General features: G+C 40.1%; 2 protein-coding genes across 4 annotated transcripts in view; one reads left to right on the top strand and one right to left on the bottom strand.

Moving 5' to 3' along the window:
* Positions 1-9,005: 9,005 nt before the first annotated feature.
* On the top strand, positions 9,006-9,977 carry LOC6051000. The gene is made up of 2 exons (XM_001867462.2): positions 9,006-9,217; positions 9,290-9,977. The coding sequence occupies exons 1-2, from the start codon at positions 9,124-9,126 to the stop codon at positions 9,775-9,777; spliced, it is 582 nt and encodes a 193-aa protein (XP_001867497.2). The 5' UTR covers positions 9,006-9,123; the 3' UTR covers positions 9,778-9,977.
* Positions 9,965-25,898, bottom strand: part of LOC6050996 (zwei Ig domain protein zig-8) — a 30,951-nt gene continuing 15,017 nt past the window's right edge. For all 3 annotated transcript variants that reach the window (XM_038264337.1, XM_038264338.1, XM_038264339.1), the window contains 5 exons: positions 20,526-20,927; positions 15,450-15,608; positions 15,247-15,392; positions 10,318-10,477; positions 9,965-10,230 (listed from right to left, as the gene is read on the bottom strand). In XM_038264337.1, the coding sequence (XP_038120265.1) occupies positions 10,091-10,230; positions 10,318-10,477; positions 15,247-15,392; positions 15,450-15,608; positions 20,526-20,927 (1,007 nt within the window). In that variant the 3' untranslated portion in view covers positions 9,965-10,090. The remainder of the gene's footprint in view (positions 10,231-10,317; positions 10,478-15,246; positions 15,393-15,449; positions 15,609-20,525; positions 20,928-25,898) is intronic.

Below are 25,898 nucleotides of genomic sequence, written 5' to 3'. Positions count from 1 at the left end.
CCCTCTCAGGGACTCAAGCTCAAAAACGGGGACTCAAACTCTAATTCATTCACGTTCATGCTCTACCCTCCCAGGGACTCAAGCTCAAATTTTCAACAATCACGCTCTACCCTCCCAGGGACTCAAGCTCAAAAACTCCAACATTTGCGTTCTACCCTCACGGGGACTCAAACTCCAATTTATCCATGTCCATGCTCTACCCTCCCAGGGACTCAAGCTCAAATTTTCAACAATCACGCTCTACCCTCTCAGGGACTCAAGCTCAAAAACTCCAACATTTGCGTTCTACCCTCACGGGGGACTCAAACTTCAATTTATCCGTGTCCATGCTCTACCCTCCCAGGGGACTCAAGCTCAAATTTTCAACAATCACGCTCTACCCTCTCAGGGGACTCAAGCTCAAAAAACGGGGACTCAAACTCTAATTCATTCACGTTCATGCTCTACCCTCCCAGGGGACTCAAGCTCAAATTTTCAACAATCACGCTCTACCCTCCCAGGGACTCAAGCTCAAAACTCCAACATTTGCGTTCTACCCTCACGGGGACTCAAACTTCAATTTATCCATGTCCATGCTCTACCCTCCCAGGGGACTCAAGCTCAAATTTTCAACAATCACGCTCTACCCTCTCAGGGACTCAAGCTCAAAAACTCCAACATTTGCGTTCTACCCTCACGGGGACTCAAACTTCAATTTATCCGTGTCCATGCTCTACCCTCCCAGGGGACTCAAGCTCAAATTTTCAACAATCACGCTCTACCCTCTCAGGGACTCAAGCTCAAAACTCAAGCTCAAAAACTCCAACATTTGAGTTCTACCCTCACGGGGAACTCAAACTCTAATTCATTCACGTTCATGCTCTACCCTCCCAGGGACTCAAGCTCAAATTTTCAACAATCACGCTCTACTTCCGCTCTACCCTCTCAGGGGACTCAAGCTTAAAATCCAACATTTGCGTTCTACCCTCACGGCGGACTCAAACTCCAATTTATCCATGTCCATGCTCTACCCTCCCAGGGGACTCAAGCTCAAATTTCCAACAATCACGCTCTACCCTCTCAGGGGACTTAAGCTCAAAAACTCCAACATTTGCGTTCTACCCTCACGGGGGACTCAAACTCTAATTCATTCACGTTCATGCTCTACCCTCCCAGGGGACTCAAGCTCAAATTTTCAACAATCACGCTCTACCCTCTCAGGGGACTCAAGCTCAAAACTCAAGCTCAAAAACTCCAACATTTGCGTTCTACCCTCACGGGGGACTCAAACTTCAATTTATCCATGTCCATGCTCTACCCTCCCAGGGGACTCAAGCTCAAATTTTCAACAATCACGCTCTACCCTCTCAGGGGACTCAAGCTCAAAAACTCCAACATTTGCGTTCTACCCTCACGGGGGACTCAAACTTCAATTTATCCGTGTCCATGCTCTACCCTCCCAGGGGACTCAAGCTCAAATTTTCAACAATCACGCTCTACCCTCTCAGGGGACTCAAGCTCAAAAACTCCAACATTTGAGTTCTACCCTCACGGGGAACTCAAACTCTAATTCATTCACGTTCATGCTCTACCCTCCCAGGGGACTCAAGCTCAAATTTTCAACAATCACGCTCTACCCTCCCAGGGGACTCAAGCTCAAAAACTCCAACATTTGCGTTCTACCCTCACGGGGGACTCAAACTTCAATTTATCCATGTCCATGCTCTACCCTCCCAGGGGACTCAAGCTCAAATTTTCAACAATCACGCTCTACCCTCTCAGGGGACTCAAGCTCAAAAACTCCAACATTTGCGTTCTACCCTCACGGGGGACTCAAACTTCAATTTATCCGTGTCCATGCTCTACCCTCCCAGGGGACTCAAGCTCAAATTTTCAACAATCACGCTCTACCCTCTCAGGGACTCAAGCTCAAAAACTCCAACATTTGAGTTCTACCCTCACGGGAACTCAAACTCTAATTCATTCACGTTCATGCTCTACCCTCCCAGGGACTCAAGCTCAAATTTTCAACAATCACGCTCTACTTCCGCTCTACCCTCTCAGGGGACTCAAGCTCAAAAAATCCAACATTTGCGTTCTACCCTCACGGCGGACTCAAACTCCAATTTATCCATGTCCATGCTCTACCCTCCCAGGGGACTCAAGCTCAAATTTCCAACAATCACGCTCTACCCTCTCAGGGGACTTAAGCTCAAAAACTCCAACATTTGCGTTCTACCCTCACGGGGGACTCAAACTCTAATTCATTCACGTTCATGCTCTACCCTCCCAGGGGACTCAAGCTCAAATTTTCAACAATCACGCTCTACCCTCTCAGGGGACTCAAGCTCAAAACTCAAGCTCAAAAACTCCAACATTTGCGTTCTACCCTCACGGGGGACTCAAACTTCAATTTATCCATGTCCATGCTCTACCCTCCCAAGGGACTCAAGCTCAAATTTTCAACAATCACGCTCTACCCTCTCAGGGGACTCAAGCTCAAAAACTCCAACATTTGCGTTCTACCCTCACGGGGGACTCAAACTTCAATTTATCCGTGTCCATGCTCTACCCTCCCAGGGGACTCAAGCTCAAATTTTCAACAATCACGCTCTACCCTCTCAGGGGACTCAAGCTCAAAAACTCCAACATTTGAGTTCTACCCTCACGGGAACTCAAACTCTAATTCATTCACGTTCATGCTCTACCCTCCCAGGGACTCAAGCTCAAATTTTCAACAATCACGCTCTACTTCCGCTCTACCCTCTCAGGGGACTCAAGCTCAAAAAATCCAACATTTGCGTTCTACCCTCACGGCGGACTCAAACTCCAATTTATCCATGTCCATGCTCTACCCTCCCAGGGGACTCAAGCTCAAATTTCCAACAATCACGCTCTACCCTCTCAGGGGACTTAAGCTCAAAAACTCCAACATTTGCGTTCTACCCTCACGGGGGACTCAAACTCTAATTCATTCACGTTCATGCTCTACCCTCCCAGGGGACTCAAGCTCAAATTTTCAACAATCACGCTCTACCCTCTCAGGGGACTCAAGCTCAAAACTCAAGCTCAAAAACTCCAACATTTGCGTTCTACCCTCACGGGGGACTCAAACTTCAATTTATCCATGTCCATGCTCTACCCTCCCAGGGGACTCAAGCTCAAATTTTCAACAATCACGCTCTACCCTCTCAGGGGACTCAAGCTCAAAACTCAAGCTCAAAAACTCCAACATTTGCGTTCTACCCTCACGGGGGACTCAAACTCTAATTCATTCACGTTCATGCTCTACCCTCCCAGGGAACTCAAGCTCAAATTTTCAACAATCACGCTCTACCCTCTCAGGGGACTCAAGCTCAAAACTCAAGCTCAAAAACTCCAACATTTGCGTTCTACCCTCACGGGGGACTCAAACTCCAATTTATCCATGTCCATGCTCTACCCTCCCAGGGGATTCAAGCTCAAATTTTCAACAATCACGCTCTACCCTCTCAGGGGACTCAAGCTCAAAAACTCCAACATTTGGGTTCTACCCTCACGGGGGACTCAAACTCTAATTCATTCACGTTCATGCTCTACCCTCCCAGGGGACTCAAGCTCAAATTTTCAACAATCACGCTCTACTTCCGCTCTACCCTCTCAGGGGACTCAAGCTCAAAAAATCCAACATTTGCGTTCTACCCTCACGGGGACTCAAACTCCAATTTATCCATGTCCATGCTCTACCCTCCCAGGGACTCAAGCTCAAATTTCCAACAATCACGCTCTACCCTCTCAGGGGACTTAAGCTCAAAACTCCAACATTTGCGTTCTACCCTCACGGGGGACTCAAACTCTAATTCATTCACGTTCATGCTCTACCCTCCCAGGGGACTCAAGCTCAAATTTTCAACAATCACGCTCTACTTCCGCTCTACCCTCTCAGGGACTCAAGCAATGCTACCATGCTCTACTCTCCCAGGGGACTCAAGCTCAATTTTTAGCAATCACGCTCTACCCTCTCAGGGGACATAAGCATACATTTCACAAACGTTCTTCAATCGAGAAATTAGAAGTGCAACATGGAGTTAAACTTTCTGTCAAGCTGCTGTGAGGTTTTCTATGAGAGCTGCGAAAGTTTCACTCCATGTTACCGGCTCACATCTCTCTTTTAAATTTCTCGATACCAAACGTTCTTCAATACCATCAAGAATTCATTATAATTTCTAAATTATAAAACATCTGCATTTATTTTCGTTCCATGGTAATTTAGTGTTCAGCGCCAAGAAAATCATATTTTTTAACTGTTCACTGTATCGTTGTATCAATATGCAGTGTTTCTTCTATATTAGTGAAATATTCAATTAACTCGTTTAGACAACCAATGGTTTAACACAGTTTTTCAACGTTGTCCCACAAAAACTAGAATTTTGATCAAACATCAAAAATTTATCGGACCGACAATAGATCATCCACCATATGCTAATTTTTAAAGATTCGGTCCTAAATCGTGGCAATGTTTAGACGCTTTCTCTTACAGGGTAAACACTTGTCAGATATTTCGTCTCTGTTCATGCATTTTTTTTGCCGCAAAAACTTACCGAACCTGGTTTTTTTTTAATCGCAATCTTCATGTAATTTCGTTTCCATCGCTTGGACCTCCTCCTGCAATAACTTGGTCACGATTTACTTGGCAAAATTAACGGCGCAGTTCACAAAATAATTAAGAAAGTAAAACCCGTAATATATTTCGGACATTCACCGAATTTTGTTTATGTTGCAATTGCAGTTCACTAAAACCACTATTTGAATATAACAACACTGTTACTCACGTTTTTATTAGTGATAAACAACTGTTCCGTCGTTCGGAACAAAACATTTCAGCTCAATCATGCAGTCGTTAAACGCCCGACGTTTGTCGAGCCATGTCAGTCGCTTGGCCTAATATCCAACCTTGTATGTTTTTTACCGGGCAGCTCCATCATGGCTTCCCAAGCGTCACAGAACAGCACCCGAACCAGGCGGAAAAATGCACTAAACTTTTCACATTTTCTCTGTAAAAACAAGTTTCTTCACTATTAAACAATCGCGGGAGCGCTGTTTGCGCCATTGTCGTGGCTGGAGCGGGATTTTTCTCAGATTTTCCGAATATTTGGGATTATTTTCGGAGACACAGAAACACGCGTTGTTCAGGCCCAAAACATAACACAAGACTGTTTATTCTTTTCTCTCTCTCGCGTCAGCCAAGCACACGCACACACTCAACATCAATGTATATTCGAAGCAAGGTGTGGCATTTCCAATTACTAGCTTGTATGAGTATCTTATTTATTCTTCGCCTACCAATCTCATCCACTACAGTGGCCACAATCCGGAGTGGCCGGAGGCCCCGCGGATGTTCCGATGGGGGGACATTTGCCGGACCGTAAGAGTTGGGGCAATATGGGTATCAAACTTTATGGTTTTTGATACTGGATATGAAATTTGACATTTCGGCAGTAGTGGTCACAATCCGGAGTGGCCGGAGGCCCCGCAGATGTTCCGATGGGGGGACATTTTCTGGACCGTAAGAGTTGGGGCAATATGGGTATCAAACTTTATGGTTTTTGATACCGGACATTAAATTTGACATTTTGGCAGTAGTGGCCACAATCCGGAGTGGCCGAAGACCCCGCGGATGTTCCGATGGGGGGACATTTGCCGAACCGTAAGAGTTGGGGGAATATGGGTATCAAACATTAAGGATTTTGATACTGGACATGAAATTTGACATTTCGGCAGTAGTGGCCACAATCCGGAGTGGCCGGAGGCCCCGCGGATGTTCCGATGGGGGGACATTTGCTGGACCGTAAGAGTTGGGGCAATATGGGTATCAAACCTAATGGTTTTTGATACCGGACATGAAATTTGACATTTTTGCAGAAGTGGCCACAATCCGAAGTGGCCGGAGGCCCCGGGGATGTTCCGATGAGGGGACATTTGCCGGACCGTAAGAGTTGGGGCAATATGGGTATCAAACTTAATGATTTTTGATACTGGACATAAAAAGTTGCATTTGACCATTATCTGAAATTAAGCAGTTAAAATATGCTAATGCTAAGCGGTTAAAATATATTGCTTATTAGGCAGGAAGTAATAAATAGACTACTGCAATGCACATTTTTTTGTGCCACTGTGAAAATCTGTTTCTGGAAATTTAGAATTACTATCTCGTAATCATTAAGAGCCCTGTAAAAGGTAGTTTTTAATGTCTGCTGTTCAAATTTCCTTTACTGCCGCCGATTTCGTAACTTTCGAGTGGTGAAGGAAAGTAAATTGATTTCACTTCGATTTCTATTTCAGCTCCACTTGCAATTTCCGTCCCCTAGGTTCGATAGGACGGTTATTATAAGAGGGGAATTTGGACCGGACATTCTAATCGAAAATTTCAACAATCATCTTGAAAAGTTCTTTGTCATACTGGTCATGTGTAACATAACCACCTGCACCTTTTTTTTTGCAAGAATGAATAAAGTTTGGTTTGAAGATTGTAGGCGAGATCGTATTTTTTTTTATAATTATTAGGCCGTTGCAAATATTTTTTGAAGTTTATGTCCCTCGGCTCAGGCCAAAGCTTGTATCCATCCAGAAGCTGTCTTATTGTTTGATTTCATTTGAAAACCTGCTGATTAAGTGAAAATCTGCTCAGTTTGTTGGATAAGCTTCACTAGAATTAGCGAACTTTTTTCGCTGGACCAGGAAGAGCTGCAGAATTCCAAAATTAGCCAGAGAATTTATCTACGACTTCGCAGAATGACCGCAGTTCTTTTCACCCGTTAAAAAAGAAAGCAATCTTCAAATCGATCGAAACCTGAAAACATACACAATTTTTCAGCAAAAGATGACAAAAACTAGACAAAATAGAACACATACTACTGATAATAATACATCTCATTTGCCAGTAAGAAAAAAGTCATTATTGTGCTTGAACAGCCTCCTACTTTGTAGATGTAAACAAAGTAGGATCATTCGTAAATCACGTTACGCATTCTCTCTATTCATCACCCAGATTAGGATATAACAAAACGGGTTAATTTTACGGGCACTTCAGGGCATGATCTTCTAGGTGTTCTGAGCCCTAAAAACCAAATAGCTTGAGCTTGACTGTTTGCGACAGGACCTGGCGCTTTGACTTTGAATTTTAAATTGGATTTAACCCGTAAAATCGGTTCGTTTTGGTTTTGGCCAGTTTTGAGCCCCTTAACATTTTTTGGATTTTTCAAAAACCTCATGAGTTCATCGTCCGTGTTCCAGGGAACAACTTTGCCGAAGAGTGCGAAAAGATTCGTCCACTATTTGAAATGTTACAGAATTTATAACACCGCTGCTAAAAACATCAACTTATTTTCCTTCACTCTCTTCTGGCAGCTGGGATCGAACCCAGGCCTACTGAGAGAGAGGCAACCACGATGGAATTTGATGGAATTAAAAAATGCTTTTCTCCTTTCATTTTTGCAAATTTTTCCATAGAAATCTCACTGACCAATTACGACCTTTAAACCTTAACCGACTCGGCTCAAAATTGGTAAAGTTATTTGTTTTAATTGGGTCTCAAATTAAGCTTAAAATTGTGATATTATTGTTCACAATGATAAAGCTTATTTGTCTGAGTACAATAAAATGAATTTTGAATTCCATTTTCAAAAGTAATCTTCACGGCACTTCTTGGCAGAAAAAGCTCTACTAGACAGCTCGTTCCTAGAAGACCATCGAAAAAATGTTGTCTTGTAAATAATTTATTTTGCATTAAAATGAAAAAAGTGATCAGAAATGGTTTTCAATCGTGTTTTTTACCGTTGTACATAAAAATTGACATAGGGCTTTAGTACTCAATTAATTATTTTAACTAAATGTAAGGTATGCACTTCCGAAGAAACCGGTCAAGAAAAATTTCAAATGGGAAGCAGTGGTAGCGAAAGCAAGCCAAAAAGGGTGAAGAAAAGCCCCAAGAAAACGTCCCCTCTCTTTTTTTTCTGCCGTCCGTAAAGCTGTTTCTTGACCCCCTTTCTTTTGAACAGCATACCGGCTCAAAAGAATCTGGGATTGGCCCACCATTGGCCCCTAGGGGATCTTAACGTGAAGACTTCCATCATTGTCATGATTTTTCGTTCAAAGATATAAATTTTGCGTCGCTTTCAATATTTTGACCAAATTCCTTCAACAAGTTGTTTAGAATTGGGTCCTAAAATGAAGCTTAGATTGCTGATATTATTGTTTACAGCGATAAAGCTTACTTTTCTGAGTACAATGACCCTTTGTACGACCACAAAGAGTTGAAAATGGATTTTTAATTCAATTTTGAAAAATTAACCGCGCGGTCCTTCTTGACAGAAAAGCTCCTACTTGACAGCTTGTTCCAAGGGGACCATAGTAGATCCATCGAAAAAATGTTGTCCTGTCAAAAAAAAAAATTGCGTTAAAATGAAAAAAAGTGATTAGAAATGGTTTTTAATCGTGTTTTTTACCGTTGTACATAAAAATTGACATAGGGCTTTAGTACCCAATAGTGCCCTACACATGCTGATTCCTTTGGGTAACGATTATCCCATTCCTTGTTAAGTTAAGGAAATCGTCATTAATCAATGATTGCCAACTAGGACGCCAATGATTGTACCACAACATTATATAAATTTTGAAACACAATTGCTTTAGATCAAAAATTCCTTCAGTGGCTTCAAGAAAGCAGCAACCAACATGCTGATTCGTTTTGGTGCAGAAATTCGTTAAATTGAATTTAATGATGATCAATTTTCATCGAAAATGATCAACGGCTTCACCTTAAAATTTTCCAAAATGGACATATATTGTCACCAATGTACCCCTTGATTGTCACCGTATTGTGCACACCCTTATCAAAAATCATGATTGTTTGAGTTGCAAATCCCACTTTTCATACGAATTTTTCAGTTCAACTCGCGAGCCATGAAAACCCCATGACAAGCGTTAACCAGTTTCCCCTAAGCACTCTCTTTTGATAAACTTCGTGAGTGACTGTCAAATCAACAGCTTCAAGCTTCAAGAACAAAAACAAAAACTGAAACGTCCAGGTTTTTTGGGTTTTGATTCGTACAAATCAAATTTAATGTCTCGCAAGCTGTGAATATTGAGAAAATTACCTCACCCACGATGGAAAAGCGGCTTTCATCGGAGCGCAACCTTGGCGCTTCGTCCAACACCAGCCTCGCGGCACCAACATCCCGGTACAACCTCCGGAACCGAGGTAAGACCTCCGGATGTTTCCCTCTGTCTGGATTAAATTTTAGTTCCCCGATGCTTTCATTCCCCGACACAGGTCCCGCCCCGTTCGCCAAGATGGCCGAGCAGGAGTGCCCGATTTGTTTCTCCAGCGTGTACGAGGCGCCGGTGGTCCTGAACTGCGAGCACACCATTTGCGGTCCCTGTACGAAGAAAGTGCTGGCCAAGTACAAGCACTGCCCAATCTGCAACACGGTCCTCATCCGTGCGCTCTTCCTGAACGATACCAGCTACACCCGGAAGCTGACGAAGCGCAACAGGAGTCCGGTCAAGCCAACGACTCGGTCGGCCGGTCGGGCCGCCAAGAGCGAACCACCGTCGGAGTTTGTCAGAAACGGCGCGAGTGGCAATGTGGTGGAAAGGTTGGCCCGGAAGAGACGCCTTCAGAACCGGGATAGGACGCCGGAACGATCCGAGCAGCAGCAGCAGGGGCAGTCGGCGGGTTCAAGTCAATCTTTGGCCTTGTGCGTTACACCGTTGGCACGGCCCTCGGACAACAAGGTTATGATGCGTGTTGTCTTCTGAAAGTTTGTTAGTTTGGTCAGGATTTGTGTTTGTTGGAGAAAATTACTTTGAGAAATGTTATGTTGTGGGTGCAACGTTTCAATTTCCCTGTAGTTTGTAGTAAAGCTGCTTGAACAAGGAGAGGTGGCACTTGCTGGAGCAAAATTATTTTCATGGCAGTCAATATTTGAATAAATAATTTCCCTTATTAAATGTTACAAGATGCGCATTTTTAATGTACAACTCATTGGCTTAACAACTAGATCTTTCGTTGAATTATTTACAATCCTCGAACATTGAAATGTATAAATTAACTGTCGTCGTCTTGTCGCCGTCATCGCGCATTGTCCGGGTGGCAATAGAGTATGCACAGCAGTCCGAAGACGGTCGTCCACGCCAGGGCGGTCACCGTCGTCACCGGCAGTGTCCCGAAGGCACTGGCCGCATTACTTTTCGCGCTCTGCATCTCATCACCTGGAGAGAGAGGAGAGGGAGGGTGAAATTGATTACAGAGCGAAAGAAAAAATAACAAAACCCTGAGTTGATAATCCTGATCCTTACCGTCCAGAATATGCACGATGGTGCTCGCGCTGGTGTAAATATCCGGGGCGCACGTGTAGTTCCCGGCGTCGTCAAAGTCCACGTTCCGTATCAGGTGGTACGACGTGATGCTGTTGAGCGGGGACCTGTCCCGCTTGCGGAGCTGTTCGTACGCGACGATCTGGCAAGAGGATGGAAATAGTTTGAAAAAATAGTCGTTTAAATCTTGAAAGAAAAAAATCGAACCATTTTCAAATACAACTGATTATGATTTAATTTATAAAGCTCTTCTAAGTAGTTATACATTGCTGACATTGAAACGTGTGTTTTATGAGTAGCTTACCGAAAAGACTATTTTTAAATTTCACCGGTTACACCGTTGAATTTTGTCCTGTAGGCCTACATGACATATTCGACATTCTCGGAAAATTCAACGTAAGTTTGAAGTACAGTCTATACTCGATTATCCGAAGGTTTGTATGGGACTTCGGAAAATCGAAATATGAACAAAATAATTTTTCGTATTTGTTTATTTTCTTACTTTTAACATCAAATTGAAATGTTCCACCCCCATTTTAGTAAAGCTTGTCAAGTAGGAGCTTTTCTGCCAGGTTAATTTTTCAAAATTGATTTAAAAATCCATTTTAAACTCTTTGTGTTCGTACAAAGGGTCATTGTACTCAGAAAAATAAGCTTTATCGCTGTAAACAATAATATCAGCAATCTTAGCTTCATTTTAGGACCCAATTGAATTACGATATTCTTCCGTTGTCTAATTTTTGATTATCAAGCTTTAGTATGACCCCTAAATGGCGGCCATGAATTTGTAAATCCAAGATAGCGGCCAGCATGGCCGCGATGAAATATTGAAAACAATGGAGCATTTCCATTCGAGCAGTTTTTGCTTTTTTCTACAATGTATTTCTTATGGAGCGAACTGTCAAAAACTGCTCGACTGCGGGTGCTCCATTCTAGCTAAGCTTATCCAACAAACAGAGCAGATTTTCACTAAATCAGCAGGTTTTCAAATGGAATCAAACAATAAAGACAGCTTCTGGATGGATACAAGCTTTGGCCAGAGTCAAGGGACTTCAAAATTTTCATTCTTGCAAAAAAAAAAAAAAATACAATTTTTAATGATCGATAACAATACTACCTACTTTTGGCGAACAGTAAATTGGTTCCATTTTGACAGTTCAAAATTGAGGCCTTTTGCGAACGACTACACTCAACCCCCGGTGGTTGGTCACTTTTTCGTTTGACACTTTTTTAGTTTGTACCCCGTTGGTTGGTCAAAGTCAAACTAAAAAGTGACGAACTGTCACTTTTTACACGGCGCTCACGCACACTATCAAAACACACGTTTAGTAGTGTGTGTGAACTCCGTGTAAAAGGGGTGTCAAACTAAAACGTGACCCCGTTCGTTTGACAACAGTTGGTGTCAAACCATCGGGGTTTGAGTGTATTCAGCACCCAGGATGTAGGGGAAATTCTCGTATGTTTGGCAGGTTAAGCACTCGCTCCTAACTCCATCCAATTTGCTGATTTTCACTGTTTAAACAACAGATTTTGCAAAACTTTTGATAGAAACTTGCTTGCTCACTTCTTATTGAGCTATTTATTACTCGGTTTCAGTTGAAAACGCTTTTAATTAGCTTTAATTGAACGACAATGTTCTGACCTGCCAACATTAGAGCCACGCTGGAACTAGATGTTGTTCCCCTAATAATCGCAAAAAAAAACATTTTCGCTTGCGAACGCAAAAACTTCTCCGAGAAAATCAATATGTTGAGGATTTTTTTGTGAATTTCCTTGTCAGCACCACTTAAAAATGTTCATTTCGCTTGGTTTCCATTTAGAGGGTGACCAGCGGGAATTCCCGGGAAATCGACCATATTTGGACCTCTCGATTCCCGGGAAATCTCAAACTTATAAATATCGAAGCAAAATTATATAAACTAATCAGAAAAAAAAACAAAAAAAAAACAAAATTGTTTAGAACATTGAAAGTTTATCGTTTGATGCTCAAGTTCGAATAAACCAATGCTTCTCTAATCTTATTCAGAAATTGTAATTTTTATCTTGTCAAAAATTCCAATAACTATAGAGAGAAACCAAAAAAATATGTGGACTACAAAATTTACTTTAAATAATATTAAGTAGTTAAAATAGTAGTTGAAATATATTTTTTTATATTTCTAAGAGAGAAAAGCTTTTTCAAGTTAAGTTCAATTTCCATATCTTATCTCGAGCATAGCAATCCTCAAAATCTATTTTTTTGTGTGAAAATTTGGGTTTTCCTGAAAATTGTAAATATTTCTTCAATGAATATTTACTGTTGACCTTAAAAATTACGAAAAAAAAAACAATTTAATTTGTTATTTTGATTCGTTGTTTGTCATATTGCAACATTCCCAATACTGGAATAGTAGTTTATGCAACAAGTTGCAAAAAGAAGATTTCTTCAGCACGTGTCGTACATTTATCCAACGAGGTTCACCGAGTTGGATAAATACGACAAGTGCTGAAAAAATCAAGGTTTGCAACAAGTTCCATACAACATTTTTTTGCATTTCTGAAAAACACCCATTGAGTGTAATTATAAGTCGAATGTTCATGTATTTTATCAATAAATCGATTAAATCAAAAAAATGTTGAAAAGTATTACTTTTCAAAACTAGTGCTGAAAAGTACAACTATTCACATCCATTTCAGTGCTGAAAAGTAGAACTTGTCAGCATTTGTTTTGAAATGTGTTTCTATTCGATTCTGTTATTTTCAGTAGATAAAAGTAGGCGCGAAAATGACAGGAAAAGTAGGAAGTTTCAAGACGGAATTGCAAAAAATCATATATTCGCTATATTAGTTTTTAAAAAAATCTAATATCAAGTTTGTGCATCTTTTGAAAAATCACTCAGTGTGAATTAAGATTCGTAAATATTTGAAACTACAATTGTGAGTCTTAGAAAGCTTAATAAACCATTTTGTATGTGCAGGTTTAGAAAAAATCAAAAAGTTTTCTATAGTCCCTCAGTATAATAGGCTACTTAAACTAACATTTCATAGAATAACCGGCTCCGTGGCTTAATGGATACGGATTCTGCCTCACAAGCAGAAGGTTCAGGGATCAAATCCCGGCCGGTACCTTTGAAATTTGGAATCAGGAATTTGAACTTTGAATATGAACCAAAACGAAAATGGATCAGGTGGGATTCGAACTCACACCTTCTGATTGGTGGTCTGGGACGCTAAGTCGGCCATCAGAAGGTTTACACTCTAGCAGTGAATTGATCCGTAATGTTGAAACATGTTATCTCTTTCTCATATTAAATACGCGCTGATCCCTGATTTGCCTGAGGGGATTGGAAGTCTAAATATAGATCGAGTTTCCTTCAGATGCTTGCTTCTATGTTTAGGCGGGGCCGAACAATGTCCAGCGACCTCGGAATTGGGACCGCAAGGAGCTCTGTCATTCTGAAACGGGTCGTTGGAAGCAGCGCGAGGGCTATCACCACCTAATACCCGGGACTGAGATAAGTTGTATCAGCATTCGGCATATACAAAGTCTGATACAAACTATACTTTCCCATAATTTCGCTACCGGTTAGCGGGTATTGGATTGGACCACACACACACACACTTAAACTAACGTTTCATAGAATTGTAACTAAATTTATTGAAAAGAAACAAATTTATTACTTTTCATTTTATTTTTTTGGCACTTTTGGCGTAGTAAAAAAACTCCCGAGCATTCCCGGGAAATGACGAAATTCAACTCCTACGAACGGGGTCACACACGGAGTTCACACACACTACCAAACGAATGTTTTGATAGTGTGCGTGAGCGCAGTGTAAAAAGTGACAGGTTATCAACGTTTAATTTCCTCATTACTGCAATATAAAAAAACAATGAGACATGATAAAATTTATTCAAACAAAACTTGGATTCGAATATCATTTACAAAAAAAACTTTGTTATAAACCTTCATTCGAATATTTAAAAAAAAAAATTTAAAATGATTTTAAACAAAGAAAATATAAAAGAGTAAAAAATATATATTAAATCATTTTCAATTTGTTATTCCACGAAATTCAAATTTTATGGACAAAAATATGTTTGCTTATCACAAAAAAGTTGTTCTGGTTAGAATACATTGGGTTTTGCTTAGTTATTTATCTTTAAAAATTTTTTAAAATAGAAAAAAAAACTTCTATGTGAAGTTTACACTGTTAAAACTGAAAGAAATTTATATTTAGTTTCATTTTGTACCTTTGCAGACAACAATTCAGGTTTTTTTTTATAAATTTCTCGATTTTACGAAACGGATAATTTTATTTTCTTGCACAATTTTTCAGTTTAAAAATATCAGTATAGCAATAATATGAACTAAATTAAAACATGAAGAATGTTTGTATAATGCGTTAAAATTTGATCTCAAGCTTACTTTTTTTTTTAATTCAGACAATCAATTATTTATTTTATATTTCATGAACAGCCTTTAGGGCCGGTCATAGAACTGTTTTGAAAAGCCGGCGCGGGCCGAATGAAACGGCTTCTCGGGCTGGATCCGGCTCGCGGGCCGGACGTTGGGCAGGCCTGAATTACCGATTTTTTGCACATTAATTAATCATTTGAATCCTGCTTTCAGAACTGTTTACAAAAGTGATGTTTTGAGGTAAAACTGTTTTCTATAAAAATAAGAGTTCTTCTACCCAATGCTTTGAAAAGATTAAAAATTGGTGCTATGCCAAAAAGAAGAAGGAAAGATTAAAAAATGGTCTATTTACAAGAGAACACACGAGCATCGATATATTCAACAACAAAAAACATGTGTGACAAAAAGCTTGGGCATAATTCGTTCTTATTCTCAAACATAAAAATAGCTGAAAATTTGTTTCCTTAGAAGCAACTATGGATGGGCGTTAGAGGTTTCAAGTGCCAATACTCACATCATTCTGGTGATACCAAATCACGTGGTTCGGCCGCCGGTCGTAGTTGTGATTCACCATGCAGGTCAGGTTCAGATCTTCCCCCTTGTACCCGTACACCATGGTGCCCTCGAGAATCTGCGTCGTGGCGGCCAGATACAGATAGTCTGGAAGCGATTAAAATAGTTTAAATTCCATTTTCAGCTTAACTATGCCAAACAGACCTCGATCCGCATACATCCGATTGTAAATGTCTCCATTTGCCTGGTTGGCTTGGCCGCTGTTGCTGCTGCTGAAGCTGACTCGATTCGACTGCTGTTCCGGTACTGGCACCGGTAGGTCGTACAAAATATCATCCTGTCTCCGCACCAGCTCGGATTCATCTGGAAAATATATTTAGTGTTGATGAGTTGAAGATTGACGATAATTTTTCAGAATGAGCAAGTTTTAAAATTTGGCAGCATGGCAATAAATCAAATCGTCACAGTCGCACCGGCTTCGGTGGAGATGAAGAGAAATGGCAAAGGCCATTCCCCACCCCCCTTTTTGCCGTTATTTGGGAGCCAGGGAAGATCGTTTACACGCCAATTATTAGCTGGCCAATTTCCTAGACTATAATTTATGCGCCAGTTATTGGAGAAGACTTTGGGAAGGGGTTGCTTGAGGGATGGTGAAGAGAGATTTTTTTCACAATTTCGAGGTGGAGAAACGCCATGTTCACACATAAATTACGGGCCGACACGCTTGTGGCTAGAAAAGAAACTACAAGGGAAATGTGAGCTAAATATGTTCTGATAATAAAAAACATAGTACTTAAAAAACTTTTTTTTTATTTCCGGCAGTTTTATTTTAAAATAATTGTTTACCTGTGATAATTTAAAAAAATACATAAAATTTCATTTAAAATGCCCATGCCTCACGACATTTTATCGAAAAGAAATATTTGTTTAGCTTTTAAGCCGCTTTTTTATCAGACAAACATATTCTAAATGAAAAATCTCAAAGTTCGCGCCCACTTCACCCCCCACAGCCCATCCACCTATGGAAAGCGCCTGCAAAGAAAAACTCTCGCCCGAGAAACCGCGATGGGAATATGTCAAACTTTCCGCGGGTGTAAATTAACCAGTTAATAACTTGTGGATGCCGCATTTATGAGAGGCATCAGTGTCAAAATAAACGACCCCCTTCTGCTACGTAAGGGGCCCCTGGATTCTAGCCTGATGTATGGCGTTTGTTGAAAAACGGGACAATTTATAGACACTCGCTGGACGCCCACCGGACGACGAGACCGACCGGCAGTTGAAAGGTGCGTGGCGGTCTCGTGACACGTGATGATTTTATGGGGAAATCTCGTGACACGTTTATGAAAATGTTGAACATGGAAACTATGTTGCGAGCGACATGCGAAAGAATGTCGAGACGGACAGCTTAATCGGTAGTGTAATTTCTTAATAATTACCATTGAGGGGTAAAAAATGACAGAGAACCAATTATTATAACATAATTAGTTAATTCGAGTTCGGGACCGTGGTGTAGGGGTAAGCGTGGTTGCCTCTCTCCCAGTCTTCTTGGGTTCGATCCCAGACGGTCCCGGTGGCATTTTTCGAGACGAGATTTGTCTGATCACGCCTTCCGTCGGATGGGGAAGTAAATGTTGGCCCCGGTCTAACCTAAAGGGTTAGGTCGATAGCTCAATTCAGGTGGAGGAGTCGTCTCCCTGGGTCCTGCCTCGGTGGAGTCGCTGGTAGGCAGTTAGACTCACAATCCAAAGGTCGTCAGTTTGAATCCCGGGTGGATGGAAGCTAAGGTGTAAAAAAAGGTTTGCAATTGCCTCAACAATCAAGCCTTCGGACACTTAGTTTTGAGTTGGAATCTCACAATCGAGAACGCCAAGGCAATGCTGTAGAAATTACCCCTTTCCAATTTGAGTCATCCCTTCAACTGAGTACGATTGAAGTGTTACATTTGCTTTTTACTACTTGAGTGATGCATTAGCTCAGTTTCCACTGCTCTTTGATAGGACTGACAGTAAGCAGAAATGCTTCATTGCTCGCGATAAATTATAACTTGCAACGCATCACCCTCAAAATCCACACTCGTAATTGACAGAATGGAATATTGCTATAAATAGTGCAGAATTTAAGATTAAAAAAACAATAGACCGACTCAGTGCCGCTAACGCATGTACATGTGTGGCTAGTTTGAGTGGTTATTGCGACTTGTTTCACGTTATTGAATTGGCTACACAAATGACATCATGACATCATATTTAAAATAATGTTAGGGTTGGATTATTAAACATTATGTAGTTATAAAAAAAAACACAAAATCTTTCAGACCGTGTTTTTTTTAATAATAAAAAATGTTTTAATAACACACTTCACAGTACTATTTCGACGGACCTGAGTAATAATCTGTAACTATACAAACAGCCATTCCACGTCAAATAGAAAAATCCAAATTAAAAGTGCCTCCGATTTGGTCCAAATTTGGCATGAGAGTTCCTAGGCCTTCATTATTAGACCCGTATTTTTTTGTTTGGCAATTAAGCATTGGTCAAGAAATTTCCAATAAAACCACATTAAAAAAAATATAACTTTGGGATGGCTGAACCAATTCCAGAGAGCCACGTTTAAAAAAAAGGTATTAGTTGGACTATTAAGGTAAAATATGGTGAGGTCCGAAAAAACTAGCTGAGTGTTTGAAAATGTCACATTAAAATTTGATTTGGTCTCGGGATCAAAGTGTTTATGTCTGAAAACATTTTTCTTGATTCCTTGCAATATTTTACATAAAAGTTCGAAAAATTGGGAATATTCATGAACAGGATTCTGGTGCACGATTTCTTGAAAATAAAAACTGATTTTCCGACGCGCCACTCGTAAAAACGGAAAAATACAAAACGGATAATGAGCTCTTTGGTCTCGAGACTTGAACAGCAAATCAAATTTTGATAGGATCTTACAAATATTCAGCTAGTTTTTTCGGACCTCAAGATATTTTCCCTTAAAAGTCCAACTATAATAACCTTTTTTTGAAACGTGGCGCTCTGAATTGGTTCAACTGTTACGGAGACATGATTTAAAAAAAATGTGGCTTTTGCAATTTGTCGACCACCCTATTTCGGATAGGAGCACCCTAATCAACAAACAAAAAAAAAAGAGACTTATTATTTTGGCACAGTTCCATGCCAAATTTGGGGGAAATTGGAGCACTTTTGATTTGGATCCTTCTTATTTGACGTGGATTGGATGCAAAGTTATTTTTTTATTACTATAGAGACTTTACACCATTGTGCATTCATCTCTTCTAGGTGGATAGTGGAAGAGGAAAGGTCACAAAGTTTTTAATCACTTGTCTGGCTATATTTCAATAATTTTTACCATGCCTTTTTTCTAACGATTTCTGTATATGTTGCAAATATTTAGCGGAAAATTTTGATCTTAAATTATCAAGTTCTTCAATTTTATCTTCGTCCTCTTCCTCCATGGTTAACAGTTATCTCATAACACTTATTCCTATAATATTTTGCTTTTATGACATCTTCGTCTTCTTCATCTGTTGTTTCTTCTTCAGCCATCTCTCTTCGTTTTGTTGTCAATTCGTCATCCGCGTCCAAATATGCTTGAAGGCGTTTCCGGGTTTTGCGAGTGTGCTTAGAAAACACGGTATCGAATCCATCGTTGTCTTCTTCGTCAATTTGACTTGTTTGTTTTGGATGTTGGTCTGATTTACTGTTGTTGCTTTTACTGCTGCTGCTACTACATTTGGCTCAGGTTCAATCGGTGGTGTACTGCTTTTTTGGTTCACCTTTTTAGATGAATCCGCACATTTTTGTTCTTTGCTTTGAGTTTGCAAAGCGATTTTTTGCCTATAATCGTCACTGTTGCAGCAGCATTGTTTACAGTGATTGATTTCGGCGTTGGCTGTTTCAGCAACATCCGCAGGGTCCGAACTCCATTTGGGATTCCTGGGAAGAAGTTAATCCAGCGGTCGTTGGCGATGGTCAAAATTTCGCCGTATTTACTCATCACTTTTACTACGTCGTCATTGCTTATGCCTAGAGGTAGGTCAAGCACACGAACTTCCGTAGCGTTGTTGTCAAGGTAAATCGGGATTTTGCAACCTGATATACCAGAGGTTTGTCGATGATGGACGAGGCCACTGCTGAGTCGGCGAACTGCAACACGGCTATTCTTCTTCTATTGCATAATTGCAATGCTCGCAAGTTTTCTTGGTTTACTTGAAGGTCTGCGAGGAATTTTTTTACAAGCTTCGGGCTTGGTTGGGTTTGGAGTTGACAAAAATCCAGAACCACACTGTTTTTGTCTACGGTGCACATTTTAAAAAAAGCGGCGACGCGCACACAAACTGCGGACTGGCGTTGATAATGCGACTTGTAAGGTTGGCGGTTACTTTGCAACTGGCAAAATTATATTCAGAGAAACTTAAGTACTCAAACATGTCGTGCTTGCCATTTTATTAGGGCACGTAACTTGTTTAAACAAGAGTGTGTCCCTTTCACACCTTATGTAAACTGTCATTTGAGTGAAAGGGATACACTATTGTTTACAAACACTATGTGCCCTTTTGATATGTTAGGCTCCATGTGTGGTTTTACAAACAAATGGAGAAGCAAGATATTATACATAAAAATTCATTAAACAGACACCTTCCAAGTCATATAGTTAAAAAATTAACACTTTCAATACCAACCAAACAATCAATGATGCATGACTTTAAATATACTTATTTTCAAATTATATCTGTACGATAAAACATACGTTATACATACAAAACTAACATTGAAATCTCGTTTTCAATTTTACATGTTTTGTTGGGACTTGTTTGAAAATGATTTCAAATTTTAGATTTAAGAGCTCTTGTTTATTTCTGCAAGAGCAGCTCTAAATCCTTAACTGCCCTCATGTTTACCATAATTCTATTTCACATGACTCACACGACCAACAGCGTGTGTGAAGGTGTAAATTATTGAAACCATTTGTATGGATTGCAAATAAAGCACGCGGGCGCGGATAATTAATCATGACAAATTGGCGGTCAGCTTTCGAGAGCGTCGCGCCAGCATGAATATACGTAAGCAGAAACTACTCGTAGTCATATGATTGTAACTGGTAGGTAACACTAGGCGATAAAAGTGGAAAAAAGTATAGATTATTACCATGCGTTTCAATATAATAAGTTTGATGGAGTCAACATAAAGGAGACGCATGGTACCATTGGTGAAAAACAAAACCTTCATGATCCTGATAGCGATACATAGTTAGTTCATCCCTTACCTAGCACAATCAGATACAGTGCCAAGCTTTTGACGGGCAGCGTCGAAACTTGGCACTCGTAAATGCCGGTGTCTTTCCGCTCGGTCCACTTGATGTTGAGCGTCCATTCGCCCGTTTCGTTGTTGTGCAGCGACTGGAACCGCTGGTCGGCGGTGTAGGTGTACCGGTCAACGGTCAGGATGTGTAGATCTCGGACCCGAATCCAGGACACGGTGTACGCGCCCAGGTTCTCGACCTGGCAGCTGAGGAAGGCGGGATCACCCTGTCGGATGGTGGCGTTCTTGGACGCCGTTGGCACAAAGTAAGGCTCCGGTGGTGGCCTGGGGGCAGTGGGTTTTGGTGTGACGTCAGCCGGCGTTGGCCACTGGCTCGGAAGGTGGTGGTACATGCCATCGGTTAGATCTGTGGAAGAGAGGGGACAAGAGCGACATACATTAGACAGAGTCAGCGAGCTGTTTGTTCCGATCAGGGCCAACCACGTGACAGAGATGTATATTATTTGCTGCAAATATGTCACAAATATTACTCTGTCAGTGTAGAGAGAAAAGGGAGAAGACAGGTGGTTGTTCATCTCAATAGTGCGGTGACAGCGAGATGATGCTTTTACCACTTGGTCATAAGTTGATGTAAATGCTAATGTATTTATAGCTTGGCGTAGTTTACTGGTTTGATATTAACCTTGCAATTAATTGATGTTGATAGAAACATATAAAATTGCATTATAAGAAGACCAAAAGGCCGTTTGTACTGTCTAGTTTTGTTAAGAACAAAAATTCAAAATTAAAGAGATTTTGAAGAGCTTGAATTTCCCAAAAAAAAACTTAATATTGTGACTTGTCCTGGATGACGATAACTTGTTATTTGGACCATGGGCTTTAATTTTATGCAATAGGGCGTTTGAAGATGCTTTAGTATGCAAATCAATAAACAAATTATTTTCATCATAGTGAAAGCTTTTCCAACAAAAGTGTTAAATAAGTCCACGTATGCTCATTCGAGTTTGAGCCATGAAGCTGGCAGCTTGTATTTTCACACTGCAAACATTGTTATTTCTACATTTTGTCTCTTCTAGAGTAGAAGTTACAACTTCGACATTCGCCTTCGATCCAGACGTTTTGAAAAATGCCCTGTCTATTATTGAACACCGTATGGCCGTTCAAGGTGCCGACACATTCCAGTGTATTTTTTTCGACATGGATTCAAAGAATCCGTTTAACGTGATCCTCAACGATCTGCTGCGATCGCCCATACTAGAGCATGTGGGTAAATTTGTGGTCCAAGGATTGAAACACCAGGTTAACCGTTATCCTAAAAATCCGTCTCTATTCGTGCTACACCCAGGGTCTGCGCAGGATCTTCTTTCGAGAAATGGGTTCATGAATATTAACCGATTTCTACAACATTTGAATCCTGGTACCCCAGTATTGGTTGTCATGGACTTTCGTCAAAAAAGTTCTCAAATTATCTACGAGTATCTAGCAAGAGGGCAATTCAGAAGGGTCACATATTTGAATATGGTTACGGGGCATATGATGTTAGCCTGCGAGTACATTCATACAGCTGCTAATATGATTTTGGACAATCCAGCAAGTATTGAAATGTGGCACCAAAAAGCTCTACGCCAACGAAGTATTTACTATGTTTCGAACAACGTTACAGCGGATGGTCGAGTTGCTCTCGAGTGGATTATAGCAACAGCAAAGTATTTAAATGTAGGTGCTACGGAGTACAATGAAGACGAAATGGAGGATTTCGATATATTGCTAGAGAAAGCATTAATTGTTAACACCACCAGTGGAAATTATCGAGTAATTTATGAAAATGCTTTGGAAATATGTCGGATTGCGATTCATAAAGGAAGACCTTTGAATGCAATTGAGATCATGTTGATGCCCTTCAACTGGCAAGTTTGGACATTACTGTTGGTCATTTTCGTACTAGCTGAAATCGCAAAACGTGTTGTACCAGATCTTTTACAAAACGATCCTTTCTTGCACGTCGTTTGCGGATTCGAAAAACATAATCTTAATCAAGCTGCTCGGCGGGAAAAATTCATTCTGATCTCGCTGGTTGTTCTCATGTTCTTCATGACAAATGCTTTTGAGACCAAGGTGATCTCGCTGATGATTAGTAAGCCTTGGATCCAGCATGTCAAATCTCTGGCTGATTTCGACAAGTATGGTCTCAAGTTTCGGTATGATCCAAAGAAAAATCCCAGTGCTGGGGATAACGCGGTGATCGGAAAGTATGTAGTTTACAGAAATGACACCAACATAATTGTTAACGAACCAGGTTACGCATTTTATGTTGCTCGATCGATGATTCGCCAATTTTTGAACTTCCCTGAAATTATATTCCTTGATGAAGAGTATTTCGATGGAGTTCTTGGATATCGATTAGGGTTGCGTAGCATATATGTAGAAGCGCTTCAGTTTACGTTAACTGCACTTGAGGAAGCAGGACTGTTCGATCTGTGGAGGGACCTATGGACAAAGCGGGCGTATAGCAAGCCGAAAAATGTCGAAAAAACTTATCTTAACTTTCACGATATGCAACCGGCTTGGTTGGCTCTAGGAATTGGTTTGTGTGTCAGCTTCGTTGGATTCCTGGGTGAGCTGTGGAAAAAATGGGTCCAATCAAGGATAGTACAAACCTGGCAAATTGTTCGTTCGTTAACTCAAAGAATTTTGCGCAACTCTACGAAATCTTACAAACTTTCATTATTGCTCAAGAACACTTTACATAGAAGTTAAACTATTGCAATTGTTTAACTTTTACTTTGTTTTTCAAATAAATATGATGGACAGACTGTAAAATATTTTTTTGAAGAGTCAATACAGTTATTTACATTCCTAAGATTGTCAGAAAAATGGTCAAGGGCCACGGAATTCCAATCTGACACTGTTTTTAGTTGTCCCAAATCAAATGTTTTCAAACCATGTTGAGATGGTGAATAGAGAGGCTATCTAATAGCGAAAATATCCCAAATGTGCATGCAGCTAAACAAGTATTTTATCCGAGTAACTTCAAAATTACCGTAAAGTAGGGCGAAACACATGGGGTGAGTTGGGACAACTGTTTTAGCCTTGTTGCTGTATAATATTTGGTTATTTTTGATAAGTTTCGGATATAACAGACACAGAGTAACAAAAATAATGCATTGGTTTTCGTATTTCAAGCGGGGTATTTAAAAAAACAGAAAAATATTTGTTTTGTGTTTTTAATACCCCGAATTTAAGGCACCCAAAACACCCGAAAAGCTAAACATAAAAATTTGCCCTATTCTACTTATAAAAAAAACTCGTTCGATGGTGACTTTCAGGGAATGCATCATTCACGATTGCAGTAAGTTTTATTCTTGATCTATGGCCCTAACTGAGACTTCTAGATAGAAATGTTATGCAAACATTTGGTTTTATCCCCTCATGGTTAAGCATTTCATTAACCCCCTCACCACCAACCCTCCCCCTAGTCTTGCGGATCTGATCAAAGACAAAACGGCATTACAGCGTGTTAAACGCTCTGTCTTGAGAATAATTTGAAAACAAATTGAAATTCCCATTAAAACCAGACCCGTCCCAGGCCTTTTAGCTAAATAGGTGCTCGGGTCCGATCTTGGTGGGTGTAATGTGTTTGTGTGTGTGTGGGCGTTGGAGCTGGGAGGTAATAAAAAATACCGTCTCCGTAATGCTCCCTCCTGCTAAAGGCCAAAACACAAACAAATATATTTAAATTGTTTTCTTAAGTTTGCCTTTGCCTGACAGGTTAACCCTCTAATCTAAGTTATTGTCAAACAATGGCATTTTTGTAACCTGCCGGTTAATTTATAACAAATTATGCCAAAAATTGTTTTGTTTTCATGATTTAACAATTCAAAATTTTAAGTTCAATTCAATGATTCTGCATCTATTTTTTTGAATGCATTTTTTTTTCAAGCAAAACAAAATGATCTTAAAGTGATATTTTTTTCGAAGCAGTACACCCCAACTCTGAGACGAGCAAAGCTAAACAAACGGAAATTGTTTGTGTGATCTTTGGCGGTACCGAAAGTATGTTTGGGTTATGACACATGGGTGTGTGAACGAAAATTCGACGTTGGTTTAGCGCGTCAGGCGTCTGTCTAAATTTGTCAAGTGGATCAACGTGCGTTTGCTGCAAACTAGCTCTTAAACGCATGACGGGATTTTAGAACGATGGAGAGAGCGTGAGAACGGTTTCATCATCGGATCGCGTTTCATTAAGGTCTTAACATATTAAAATCGCTGAAAAATAAATAAAAAAGGATTTTTTAAGGTATTTAAGTTACATATTGAAATATTTAAGTGTTTTCAATAAAAAATACTCTTTTTTTCAGCATCGTATACACTCAACCCCCGGTGGCAGGTCACTTTTTCGAATGACACTTTTTTAGTTTGTACCCCGTTGGTTGGTCAAAGTCAAACTAAAAAACAAGTGACGAACTGTCACCAACTGTACCAGGCGCTCACGCACACTATTAAAACAAACGTTTGGTTGTGTGTGGGAGCTCCGTGTAAAAGGGGTGTCAAACTAAAAAGTGACCCCGTTCGTTTGACAAGAGTTGGTGTCAAACCATCGGGGTTTGAGTGTAGAGAGGCCAGAGATGTGCACGTCAATTGAGCGTGAACCATAAAAACTCTCTACTCTTGTTGATGTTTATGAAAGATGCGGTTCCCTCACACTGAAAAAATCAAGCAAAACAATGTAAATGGGGCAATGTGGAGTTTTAAAAAAACTCGATTATCCGAAGGCCTTGGCAAAATTTCACATCGGATGATCGAAACTTCAGATAAGGCTGATATAAATTTTATTAAAGTTTTTGTCATTTACAATTGAAACAATAAGATTTTTTCCCGTGATACGATTACAACATCCCATACAAACCTTCGGATAATCGAACTTCTTATAATCGTAACTTCGGATAATCGAGACTGGACTGTTTTAAAAAGAATTTGCAAATATATAGAACGTTCAAATTTTGCCCCACTTATGTAGAGTTTGTTTTTTTACACTGGATTAGAAACAGAAAAGTATGCTGGAAACCAGCATAGTTGCATCAAATAAAGCTCATAATTTAGCTATATTTTTAGTCTTCCCCTTACGTATGGTCATAACACGAATTTAAAACAGTGTAACACTATTTTTTTAACAATAAAATCGGACACCCAAAAAAAAATTAGAAGTTGACATCATTTTTTTCGGTTCATGTGTACCCAATTACATTTTTAGTAAATTTGCTTTGAATTTTTCAAAAATAAAAAACTAAACTTTCAAAATTTAATTCCAGTATTTCACAAAAAATACATTGGTCATTGGCTGTAAAAATAGTTTTGATTTTGTATAATAATTTATTTG

The sequence above is a fragment of the Culex quinquefasciatus genome, chromosome 3 (assembly GCF_015732765.1).
Source record: "Culex quinquefasciatus strain JHB chromosome 3, VPISU_Cqui_1.0_pri_paternal, whole genome shotgun sequence".
Classification (NCBI taxonomy): domain Eukaryota; kingdom Metazoa; phylum Arthropoda; class Insecta; order Diptera; family Culicidae; genus Culex; species Culex quinquefasciatus.
The sequence above is the reverse complement of the archived record's forward strand: the minus strand, read 5'-3'. Positions and strand labels throughout refer to the sequence as shown.